This window comes from Mus musculus, chromosome 17, assembly GCF_000001635.26.
Source record: "Mus musculus strain C57BL/6J chromosome 17, GRCm38.p6 C57BL/6J".
Taxonomy (NCBI): domain Eukaryota; kingdom Metazoa; phylum Chordata; class Mammalia; order Rodentia; family Muridae; genus Mus; species Mus musculus.
Genome location: NC_000083.6, coordinates 18,913,645 through 18,927,290, shown reverse-complemented (window position 1 = coordinate 18,927,290; position 13,646 = coordinate 18,913,645). Strand labels below are relative to the sequence as shown.

The 13,646-nt window shown below is 34.7% G+C and overlaps 1 protein-coding gene across 2 annotated transcripts in view; it reads right to left on the bottom strand.

Moving 5' to 3' along the window:
- The window catches only part of Vmn2r97 (vomeronasal 2, receptor 97), a 33,750-nt gene extending 20,781 nt beyond the window's left edge, over positions 1-12,969 (bottom strand). For both annotated transcript variants that reach the window (NM_001104549.1, XM_017317596.1), the window contains exon 1: positions 12,752-12,969. In NM_001104549.1, the coding sequence (NP_001098019.1) occupies positions 12,752-12,969 (218 nt within the window). The remainder of the gene's footprint in view (positions 1-12,751) is intronic.
- Positions 12,970-13,646: the final 677 nt, after the last annotated feature.

Sequence of the window (13,646 nt, the reverse complement as noted above, 5' to 3'; positions counted from 1 at the left end):
TATATATATATATTTGATATTTGCACGTATGCATTTCTGCATTTCATTCATTTAATATTTAGTTGCCTCCTTGGTTTATTCAATAACACAGTGTCTATAACTTGACTGTAATTTATTGTGCAAATCACACTGATCATGAACTCAGAAATACCCACCAGTCTCTTTTTCTAGACTACTAGGAATAAAGTCTTTTTCTAGCTTATTTGTCTGCTGGATTTCTTTATTTTCTTAACACATATGCCTAGATCTCTTCAGAGGAAACCTGTACAGATTCTTTTGATTCACTCTCCTACACTCTTTATGATCACTGGATTAAGGGCATATACTCATATTCTTTTGGAAGATATGAACTCAGTTCATCACAATTGATGTTTCTACTCTCTCAAACATCTCTTTATCTGTTTAAATATATTTTTGATGAAAATACCTTTTACTCTGAAAGGCTCCAAATTCACAATGACAAAAAAATATTACTTAATGTATCTGTCAAAGTGGATCACAGAAAAAAAAAGTCATTATGTTTTCTTTATAGAATTTTTTCTGCTTCCCCTAGTGCTAAAAATTTAGGTCAAAAGCTGTGGAAAGAAACTAAGAACAAGAGGTTAACAATAACCTCATGGAAAAAAAATGAATTCTCAAGACAGGAAGGGATTTATATTTAGGGTCTCACCCTAAATATATTAACATGCGATGATTCGTGATTCTTCAAGTGAATCAAAACAGTAGTAAGGAAAATCGAGGTCAGCGTGAAGTCCAAACCCTATCTAAGTGAGACTTCTTAGGGATTTATTGTTGCGAGGAAAAACAATGACCATTGCTATTCTCATAAAGGAAAACATTTAACTGGAGCTAGCTTACAATTGCATAGTTTTAGTCTATTATTTTCATGGTGGGAATCATGACTTTATTTCTGCAGAAATGGTCTTGAAAAATTCATCTGACAGTTTTACATCCTAATCCACAGGCACCAAAAGTAGAAAATGGAGCACACTGAATAGACATGTTCTTCTCAGAAGTGTAACTCCACCAACAAATTGACACACATTCTCTCACAAGTCCATGCCTGCTCCAAGGACACATACCCTGATAGTGCCACAAGACATGGCCAAACATCTAAACAGAATAGTCTATTGAACCACTCCTGTACAAACCACTACATTCTACTTCTTGACCATGATAGTGTTGTGGCCATAAAATAGTGCAAAATGGATTAAATCCACTTTAATTTCCCATAATCTAAATTAGCATCAGGTTTGTTTGAAGTCCAAAGTTCAAAGTTTCTTCTGAAATTAATGTAGCAATGCAATATAATACCCTGAAAAATAAAAATAAAAATGTAGAACACATTCTTCCAACTTATAATGGAACATAATACCATTTAAATTTGAGAATAAAAGAACACAGTCAGAAAACAATGTACCAAAGCAAGATCAAATACAAGCTGAGCAAACTCCAAACACTGCAAGTCCATGTCTGATTATAATTTATCTTTACATGTCCAATTCCTTTCATCTCTATTGAATTCAAAATACTTCTTTATCTTGGGCTTTGTCTATTTCAAGCTTTCAGTGCCTGTGGGCAGTCATACCACAGCTCTGTCATCTTCAACATTCAGGCTTCTCCTTTGGAGTTTGACAATATGGATCCTCTATATCTCCTTACAGACACATCCCTGTTATAATCCTGACCTTAACAAATGTCCTTAGTCACAGAGAAAGATGCCAGAATACCTTTTTTTGATCCTTGACTCTTAATGTCAGATCACATGGCTGAACCTGCTAAGTTATGTTCCTTGCAAGAGCAATAACATGGCTTCTTTGGAAAATTAAATCTTAACAAAATTTTCTAATCTTGTGGTTTTCTTTTACTTTCTAAATTTGTATATCATGAAACTCTATCTGTAGGAAAGTTTGGTGGCCTAAAATCTTTTCACAAACATGAAGCATAGTTGGGAAGTATTTTGCCCAGAGATTTTCAACCCACCCCCTTTTTTTTTAATTTTACATTAGGCTTTTTTTAAAATATCTGTATGTGTTTGAACAAAGGAATTATGTCAATGGCACTTTTTAGTATTATTAGTACTAATTTCTCCATTGTGAATTTTTGTTACTTAGATTTGTACATTTCTTTATGTATCTTCATGTGCTTAAGTATTAATGACCACATGCTAATACAATAATAGGCTGTTTTGAGATTTTCTTTGCCAATGGAATTAATGGAATTAATGGAAGTAATCAATAACCCTACACTTTAACTTCATTGTCACTTTCTAAACTCAAATGAAGCATCATTATTTTCCAACACATTTAAAGAAAAACAGTAATACTCATCCCCTCGTTGTCTACTTGACTCAACAACGCAGAAGTCAAATTACATTAAGCAACATTTTTCCCCCTTACTCCTTGGTTGGCTCATTAAGCAGCACTTAAAAGTGTTTTATTGCTTTCCTTCAAAAAGTCCCAAAGTCAATCTTCCTCAAAAATAAATAAGTAAACAAATATATAAATATTTAACCAAAAATAAAAAACTAAAAACAAATAAACAAAAACATAGCCCTTCAAAATAATAACCCTTCTTCTAATGTCAACATTTGTCTTCTTTGTATTTGGTTGATGTGAAGACCCACATCAACCATAGTATGCCTTATGAAGGAAAAGTTACACATTCAGAGATCTTGTCCATTTAATTCTGGTGGGAAGCATTGCAATGTGCAGACAGAACTATTCTTCGACAAGAAGCTGAGAGTTATACATTTTTATCCACAAGAAGCAGAAGTGAAGGCCCTGGACAAAACTGAACTTCTTAGAGTTCTAAATCATCATTTTATACTCAGTAACTCAACAAAGGTCACAGCTACTCTTATAAGGCCACTGAGGATGGGCCAGGCATTCACATACATGAATCTCTGGGGCCCATTTCTATTAACAGCACAAAAGTATTACTATTTGATAAGTTCTGAAAGCAAAGTCATGTTTCTTCAATGTAATTTCTTCTAGATAAATCTTATTCTGGGATGGCTGACCCTTAAAGATACCAAAGGAATACACAGTGATCTTGATTAAGAATTGTATTAAACTTTGTCAGGAGCAGTTTTTCTGAGTGCAGAGGTGATTTCATGATGTTGTAAGATATTTCTAATTTACCTTCCTAAAACATCAAAAGTATTTTGTTAATGAATTAAATTGAGCCTTAGCTCCATGCCTTGGACCAGAAAACATACTGGGAATTTGAACATGTGCAGTAGAGAAAAGGGGATTTCTAAATTGAAGCAAGATTTGGAATTCTGAAAATGTGGACTAAAATGGTAAAATAACTATTAAAAACTGCACAGATTTTTTTAAAAGGGCATTTGTTCTTAGTATTTACATGCTAAAAACTACTGTCAAAAGCTCCATTGGTTATGTAAAGTTTTCTTGTGTGAGTAAAATCATTTTAAGTTCTTAATGATTGTGGTAATCTGTTTGAGAAGGAGTCAGAATATAAATATTTCTGTGGAGGTTAATTCTTGTACTGCCAATGTTTGCTTAATTCAGCTGTTAGATGGGTCTCCATTGTCAAATGGATTGGTTGCCTGCGGCTGTAGAATTCCAATATTCTTTAAGGGACATGAGGTAGCTTCCTCACAGTTTGCCTGGCTTGATAAGATTCCTATATAATTAGGGATTACAGTAGCACCAAATAGGGAAGTGGCATTTTTACGAATGCTAGTTTGGCACTCTTTCTGCCAGTGGTACCCTTTCATGGATATCCAATTGGATTTTTGTTCTGAGCGAGGACAGTAGCATTAAAATTTATGGAACCTCCTGCCTTAAAGAGAATTTTTTTGCTGTTATGTCCAAGTTTTCTCCTTGAATAATTTTGTGCACCAAACCTGATTTACTAAAATTTCTGTCGTTGAGTAATAAGATTTTAGATAGAGTTCTGGTCTCCTGAGGTGGTTGTAATGAATATACCTTGAAAATATGAAGTAGAAATCTCAGCTAATGCTTTCAATGAATTTCCAGACTTTTAAATTGTCTTTAGCAGAGATTATCAAGTGGGTGTAGCATTTTCAAAGGATATACCTCTTAAAAAAATATTATTTGCTTCAGAGTCTCTATCAGTTGAGCAAGTGTTGTCCTCAATATATTTTTGGTTTCTTTATTATATTATCAAGCCTTTTGAAAACATGGTATCTCTACTAGGCACCCATCTCCATGCTTCTGGATTTGCAGCTGCATTTTTTACTAGAACTTCCTTTGTCACTTTTTTGTGAGTTTTTTCTTCAATATATCTCCCCCATTCCCATAAATATTTCATATGTTAATATATTCTTTTTCAGACATCTTAGATAACTCTTATTCAGCCAAGTTTATATATATAAATATTATATATATATATATATATATATATATATATATATATATATATATATATATAAAATTGTTCTTAAGTTAGGCAGGCTATGGCTATTTTAAACTAGTCCTGAGGAGTCACAGTCAATTTAAATGTCAATGATTCCATATGAGATCCTTCTTCTCTTTCTTATTCTCCATACACTGTGGGAAACAGCTTAACAATTTACCATTTTGTGGAGTTTGGAGTATACCAGCAGCAGATCCTGTAGACCTCTAGGGTTGCTTTTTGTATTTTAAGGGAGTCTTATAGAATGATTTATATTTCAATTCCTCAGTTTAAGCCACTTATTATATATATATATATATATATATATATATATATATATATTTTTCATTTCTGAGTCAGTATCCACTTCAGAGGTTGATTATTCTTTTTTGATGTTTTATTGATGTTCTTAGATTCTTATGGAGACAGTATTAATCAATTCTCCTTACAAGGAGGTGAATGTAATGCCTCCTGAGCACATACTGCTTTTTGTCATCTATCAATTCCTTCTTAAGCACAGTCAAAATACCAAATGCTGTAAGGGGCACACCTAGTCCTCCATTCTCTGTAATCTAGTTGGTAATATCTAACTCTGTTTTCTCCCATGCATCCATATCTAAAGTTTCCTTCCTTGAAACCAAGGACTGACCAATTTTACAAACTGAAGAAAGTCAGTCAAGTGGCTGGTATTAAACTTAATGACTTTTTTCTTTTAGAGTATTCTTAATAACATCTGGAAAGAACTCTCTGTTGGTAGAATCAATTTGTTCCATCCTGATAGACACAGGAAATGCTCACAAGCCAGGTCTGATGGCTCCCAATCTAAGAATGATGCTGACAAATTCCAATAGAACTGCTGGAAGAACTGCCTGGTGACAGCAGGCAATTAAGGATAGAGTGATGACTCCTGGCCTACTATGGGCACTGATGGTACTCAACTAACACAAATAGGTTCTGATGGTACCTACTATGGGCTTTTGCTGATGACAGCAGGCAATTTCAACTCAGTTCTGATGACTCATGGTATAAAGCAGGTATGATGGTACCCAATATCAGCCTCAGCTGATTGCATTAGACAATATCAACTCCTATTTCTCACCCTCCATAACCACACACTCCATGATCAAGGGTTTCCAAGGTTCAGCTGAGAGTCTCATCAGTGTTGACATACCTCTTCAAAATTCCTGTTTCAAGAAGGCAATTTAGATTATGGAACCCCTGACATAGAGATGGTGTAGACAGGGTACAGGGTAAGACTCTAATGTGGCTTTAAGTCTGAGGGTCTCCGGACATTCTTACGTTCATATTATGCTGAAATGCTGATGATAACTTCTTAAAAAGTCCTAAAAATGTTCTTGCTCTTTATGAGGGTAAAAGGCTGTAGGTTTAGGAAATGCTGTCTATAGTTTGACCACAAATGGTTAAGAATTGAGGCCTTGATATATTTCAACATGAACTCACAGTTCTAATTTTTAGACTGGTAGTTGGATGTCTCAGGTAGAAATAGGGACACTTTTTCTTTCTTTCTTTTTTTTCTCTTTTTCTTATTAGGTATTTTCCTCGTTTACATTTCCAATGCTATGCCAAAAGTCCCCCATACCCACCCCTCCAATCCCCTACCCTCCCACTCCCCCTTTTTGGCCCTGACATTCCCCTGTACTGGGGCATATAAAGTTTACAAGTCCAAAGGGCTTCTCTTTCCAGTGATGGCTGACTAGGCCATCTTTTGATACATATGCAGCTAGAGACAAGAGCTGCGGGGTACTGGTTAGTTCATATTGTTGTTCCACCTATAAGGTTGCAGTTCCCTTTAGCTCCTTGGGTACTTTCTCTAGCTCCTCCATTGGGGGCCGTGTGACCCATCCAATAGCTGACTGTGAACATACACTTCTGTGTTTGCTAGGCCCTGGCATAGTCTCACAAGAGACAGCTATATCTAGGTCCTTTCAGCAAAATCTTGCTAGTGTATGCAATGGTGTCAGCGTTTGGAAGCTGATTATGGGATGGAACCCTGGATATGGCAATCACTAGATGGTCCATCCTTTCGTCACAGTTCCAAATTTTTTCTCTGTAACTCCTTCCATGGGTGTTTTGTTCCCATTTCTAAGAAGGGGCAAAGTGTCCATACTTTGGTCTTCGTTCTTCTTGAGTTTCATGTATTTAGCAAATTGTATCTTATATCTTGGGTATCCTAAGTTTCTGGGCTAATATCCACTTATCAGTGAGTACATATTTTGCGAGTTCCTTTGTGATTAGGTTACCTTACTCCGGATGATGCACTCCAGGTCCATTCATTTGCTTAGGAATTTCATAAACTCATTCTTTTTAATAGCTGAGTAATACTCCATTGTGTAAATGTACCACAAGTTATGTATCCATTCCTCTGTTGAGGGGCATCTGGGTTCTTTCCAGCTTCTGGCTATTATAAATAAGGCTGCTATGAACATAGAGGAGCATGTGTCCTTCTTAAAGGTTGCGACATCTTCTGGATATATACGCAGGAGAGGTATTGCAGGATCCTCCGGTAGTACTATGTCCAATTTTCTGAGGAGCCGCCAGACTAATTTCCAAAGTTGTTGTATAAGCTTGCAATCCCACCAACAATGGAGGAGTGTTCCTCTTTCTCCACATTCTCGCCAGCATCTGCTGTCACCTGAATTTTTGATCTTAGCCATTCTGACTGGTGTGAGGTGGAATCTCAGGGTTGTTTTGATTTGCATTTCCCTAATGATTAAGGATGTTGAACATTTTTTTCAGGTGCTTCTCTGCCATTCGGTATTCCTCAGGTGAGAATTCTTTGTTCAGCTCTGAGCCCCATTTTTAATGGGGTTATTTGATTTTCTGGATTCCACCTTCTTGGGTTCTTTATATATATATATATTGGATATGAGTCCCCTATCTGATTTGGGATAGGTAAAGATCCTTTCCCAATCTGTTGGTGGTCTTTTTGTCTTATTGACGGTGTCTTTTGCCTTGCAGAAGCTTTGCAATTTTATGAGGTCCAATTTATCGATTCTCGATCTTACAGCACAAGCCATTGCTGTTCTATTCAGGAATTTTTCCCCTGTACCCATATCTTCGAGGCTTTTCCCTACTTTCTACTCGGTAAGTTTCAGTGTCTCTGGCTTTATGTGGAGTTCCTTATTCCACTTAGATTTGACCTTAATACAAGGAGATTGAAATGGATCAATTCGCATTCTTCTACATGATAACCGCCAGTTGTGCCAGCACCATTTGTTGAAAATACTGTCTCTTTTCCACAGGATGGTTTTAGCTCCCTTGTCAAATATCAAGTGACCATAGGTGTGTGGGTTCATCTCTGGGTCTTCAATTCTGTTCTATTTTTCTACTTGTCTGTCGCTATACCAGTACCCTGCATTTTTTATCACAATTGCTCTGTAGTACAGCTATAGGTCAGGCATGGTGATTCTACCAGAGGTTCTTTTATCCTTGAGAAGAGCTTTTGCTATCCTAGTTTTTTTTTTTTTTTTTTTTTTTTTTATTCCAGATGAATCTGCCAATTGCCCTTTCTAATTCGTTGAAGAATTGAGTTGGAATTTTGATGGGGATTGCATTGATTCTGTAGATTGCTTTTGGCAAGATAGCCATTTTTACTATATTGATCCTGCCAATCCATGAGCATGGGAGATCTTTCCATCTTCTGAGATCTTTAATTTCTTTCTTCAGAGACTTGAAGTTCTTATCATACAGATCTTTCACTTTCATAGTTAGAGTCACCCCAAGGTATTTTATATTATTTTTGACTATTGAGAAGGGTGTTGTTTCCTTAATTTCTTTTTCAGCCTGTTTATCCTTTGTGTGCAGAAAGGCCTTTGACTTGTTTGAGTTAATTTTATATCCAGCTACTTTATTGAAGCTGTTTATCAGGCTTAGGAATTCTCTGGTGGAATTTTTAGGGTCACTTATATATACTATCATATCATCTGCAAAAAGTGATATTTTGACTTCTTCCTTTCCAATTTGTATCCACTTGATCTCCTTTTGTTGTCTAATTGCTCTGGCTAGGACTTCAAGTACAGTGTTGAATAGGTAGGGAGAGAGTGGACAGCCTTGTCTAGTCCCTAATTTTAGTGGGATTGCTTCCAGCTTCTCACCATTTACTTTGATGTTGGCTACTGGTTTGCTATAGATTGCTTTTATCATGTTTAGGTATGAGCCTTGAATTCCTGATCTTTCCAAGACTTTTATCATGGATGGGTGTTGGATTTTGTCAAATACTTTCTCAGCATCTAATGAGATGATCATGTGGTTTTTGTCTTTGAGTTTGTTTATATACAAAGTGATTTTAGAGTTTATTTCTAGGTTCTAAAACATATCTGATGAATTTATCTAAAAAATAATGAAGAACATAAAGGTCCTGAGTGGCCAATTGAAAAAAAAATTATTCCTTCTTCTCTTTGTCTAAGAAGTGTTCTTACAAACAAAACACAGGAAAACAAAACAAAACAAAACAAAACAGCCACCACCACCACCACCACCGCCACCACCACCAGCAACAACAAAAACAAAACAAAACAAAAAAAAACTCCTCATTTACTCTGACTCTTCTCTTGGTCCTTACCAGTTATACAACTTTCAAAGTACATGACCACATATTAAAATGTCCATCCTAAGTTTTCACATACCATCAAATAATATATTGAAACAGGTGTTTACAACAGAGAATATTTACATGCATATCCAATAGGAATATTTATCTGCCTAAGCATTCACATTTAATGTTTCCTCCTGAGAAACCAAGTACTCACCATTTGTACAACCTGAAGAATGTCAGTCAACTGGCTAGTTCTAAAGTTGATGTCCATTTTCTTTAAAGGTATGATTAATAATATCTGTAAAGAACTCTCTGTCAGTATAATCATGTGTCACACCTCCACAGGTTTATTGAAATTAACAAAAAACATAACTAAGTTATTAGCAAAGTTATGTATAGATACATTCAGTCAATATTTTATCTTCTGTCCTAGAACCTATACTAAAATATAGTTTCCCTTTTATGACCTTTGCTTAACTGTTCTATAAACTCTTGGAATGTACTCTGAGTACAAGGAAATCTGGTTATGAGGTAGAAACAATTAACTAGTGACACGTGGGAGACTGGCAGAGTTCTCATTCCATTTATCACTACCAGAAAAGGACTGAATAGGAGTCCAACTATAATGAAAAGGTTAATAAACACAAACATAATTTTAAGATTTCTAATAGGATCATAGTACAAATTAAGACATCATTCATTTGTATACATAGCATCACTGCAGGGCAGTCTACATTCATGGATCTGCACAGATCTGCTCATAGCAATGTGCAAATACATTCTGATTGTTATGTATGTTTATTCCATGAAAAGCATGTTGATAGCAGGAATCTTTCCTAAAATGATTTATTCCTAAGACTTGCCTGTTGGAGCTTCCTCATAGATATAATTTAATCCAAAGCCATTTCAGGAAGATTACCTGGTATAAATTAGCTTGTCCTATGATAGCTCCAAACAAAACTTAAATTTGAGGATGAGAAATATGGGTAAAGAGGGTGGGTACTGGACTATTTGGGGCTTTGGAGAATATGATCTATATACTGAATTTTTAATAAGTGTAAATATATTATCATTATTAAGATTTTCAAGGAAAAATTTTTATGGTGGGGAGGAGGACTTGCTCAGCAAGTAAGGGTGTCCTTTTTCCAGAGAAACCAAGTTTGATGCCCAGAATAATATTAGACAACTCATAAACATCCAAATCTTGAGAATCTAACACAAGAAATGGACTCAATCGGTATGAAAATGAAAGGGTCACATATTCACACGTGAAAAAAAAAAGACATAAACACATCCAAAAAGAAAGAGAAAAAGTAGTCATAATAATATCAATATGATAGAAAGCAATAGAGGTACAGAAACAGAAAGAGCAAGATCAAAAACCTGGCATGCTGGGTAAAGGAAAATTGCTTATACTACTACCTTACAGTGCTGACAAAATGGTCCATTAATCCTTACCACAGTAAGAACTTGCCAAACAAACTTATGCCGCAAGCCTGAAATATATGCTATGAGCTGCTTTTGTTTACATTTTTAAATTTGATTGACTATAACGCTGCAGATTATGTCTTCCTTAGATGACACACAGAGAAAAACAGAGCTCCCCCCCCCAAAAAAAAAAAAAACATTACTGCCAAGGACAAGTACGAATGTGATAAATGGAGGCAAGTGGTTACAACAACTTAGGCACCAAGAAAGAACTTTTGTATTTAATTCAAATCAAAATATGGCTGAGAAGGAATTGTGTTTGCATTAAATAACAGTCAATATTTTGTACTGAAAATTGCATTTCTGAAATTCAAAGGAAGATTGAGATCAAGTATAAAGCCAATTCAGAATCACAATATAGTTAGGAATGGGCCATATTTTCTGTTAATATACATGAGAGAAGACAGGGTAGAAGGAATCCAGTATGCTATTTCCTACATGAGAAATGTTCGTGAAAATGAGCTTGTTTTTAATATGAAAATTGCACACAGTGGTACATAGCCCCAGTAAAATTTAAAAAAAAATCTATTAAAAACAATATTGCCTAGAATGGAATTCTTATGATACATCAATTTTATCAACCTATGAACAATAAAACCAGACTAGTTGCTCACATATCTGGAAAGTACAGCCTGTACAGTGAAGTGGTAGTTGCTGCACAAAATATGAGAAACACATAGCCATACACATTGGTACCTGAACTACTGAGAGTAAAGGGCACCAGAAAAGTGGATTAATAAGGAACATTAATCATAAAAAATTAGAAAAGGGCCTACCCAAAAAGTAAAGTTGCCCCGACAACTAAGCATATGAGAAAATATTATGATTTCATTTGAGTCAACAAATGATTCCCTAAAAATTTCGAAATACCATTAAATATTTTACACAAATAACAAATTTTATGTACCCATATATGATATGTTTAAAACTCAAAATTACTGTGCAGAACAATAAAATGATTGTTTTAATTTATATCTAAACATTTCCCCTCCATTCTCTTTGATTTAATAACTCAATACATCAATGGAATTACCAAGCACAGAGTATTCTCTCATAGAGCATAACTCAGCTTATAATTTATTTGATGTTTTTAATTGTTATTTTGTCAGATTCCCGTTTAGATATTCTAAAATCTTTCCTGTTTTTCTTTTGGTCATTTTCTGCTTCTTGATTTCTAACATATTTCCTCTTCGGTTCACAGAGAAAGATAAGAAGTGTTGTTCTATTTCCATGCCATACTACCTATTCCATACATACATAAGAATATATTGTTGGGAAAAGAATTCTGGCTTGGATAAAAAACATCTTATTTACTTTATTAAGAAACATACAAGATTTTTTTTGTCCATCTAAGAAGTACCTGTCTGACACTATCCATTAACCTGGATTATTTAAGTAAAGCTAAGAAATAGCACCAAGATGAAACTGTTATAGTCACAAAGCCTTGTTAGACATATATATATATATATATATATATATATATATATATATATATATGAGAGCAAAGCCAGGCATGGTGGTGCAGGCTTTTAGTCCCAGCACTCAGGAGGCAGAGGCAGGTAGATTTCTGAGTTCGAGGCCAGCCTGGTCTACAAAGTGAGTTCCAGGACAGCCAGGGCTATACAGAGAAACCCTGTCTCGAAAAACAAAAACAAAAAAAAAAAAAAAAAAAAAAACAAAAAACAAAAACCAAAGAGAGAGAGAGAGATAGAGAGTAAATACTAGAAACCAATGGAGTAAAAAATTAATCACAGGTAAGCTGTCTGAGATTAAAATTTAAATTATCAAACAAACACATAAAAAGCATGAGACAGATGAAATATCTATGTAGCATAGAAGTATTCTCCACTTCTAAATGTAATGATGTTAACACTGAAATCATCTGCATGTGACACACATAACCTCTTCACTCAGGTTTTACAACATTCACACAGAACTTAGAGCATTTATTGACATCATCTAATTTCACAGGTACAATGTGAACTTCGAAAATGCTAAGATCAAGAAGGGCAGGCTTAGAATAAATCATTCTTCCTTGAAATCATAAGAATGAAAACTCTTCAATCATTGTGGCATAACAACAATAACAAATATGAGATTATGGTTAACAATCAAAGAAGAAACTAAAGTGAACTCAGTTCAATTTTTGATTTCTTTTCCCTGAGTGAGGATAATAATCTAAAAGGAAAATAAAACTGATGAAAAGATTTTAGAAATTCTAAGAGTGAATTTCTCAAAACACAATATAAAAGATTAGTAAATTTTAATGATTATACCATCGAAGATATAAGAATTCTGAACTGAAAAATAAAAAATTGAACTCACTGTATGACATTGTCCAAATAGTAATATGGGATAGTTGAATGTTGCATTTTCTTCAAAGAGTAAAATGTGTGAAGTGGGAAAAATGCACCAATTACAACATCCCCTTCACGGTGAAATTCTTCAGAGATTTTGTAATAACATGTACTGATGTTATAGGAAAAAGCAGAGAAAAAATTGGAAATTTGCAGGAGTCTGAAGATAAAAATCCGAGAGAACATCCTATTAGATCGTGGGTCTGCTTGATGCAGAACAAATAGTGTCCAGTACATATATGCTTGGTTCATGTTTTTGTGACTATGCATGTTTTGTGTTTGTTGATGACTCAGTCTGCCACACTGATTATTCCAAGGGATTTAGAATGACTTTGGGAATTTTGAAACTGTTTTTTTTTTTTTTTTTTTTTCACATGGACTCTGCTACTGAGGCCTTCTATTCAAGTACAAAACAAGTTTGGAATTATGTTTGTTCACATTCTTCACTAGCCAAAGGCACTATTACTTCAGCAAAGACTACAGACAGCAAGAGCTCAGGGTTGATATTCTCTTGGGATGAATTGGCGAACCATATGATTCAAGAAACCTTTAGTATGAAAAACAATTTCTGCTGTTCCCCACAGATTGCCTCATAGGAGGCCAACTAACTGAAAAGTGAAAAGGCTAAAAAGAAAGCATTGCAGGTATAATCACTCAAAATTAATACATTGCAGAGCTTTTGGTGGTAACGAAAAAATGTGATTTATAGGAAACAACTTCCAAACATTTGATACAATATGCATTGGTGTATGTTTTACCAACATTTTCTGCTCTTAGTCCAAGAAAGCAAATTTATCTCTGATAAATTTAAATTTTACACAATAATTAAACTTATGAGAATTGTCAAGACAAAAATTACCACT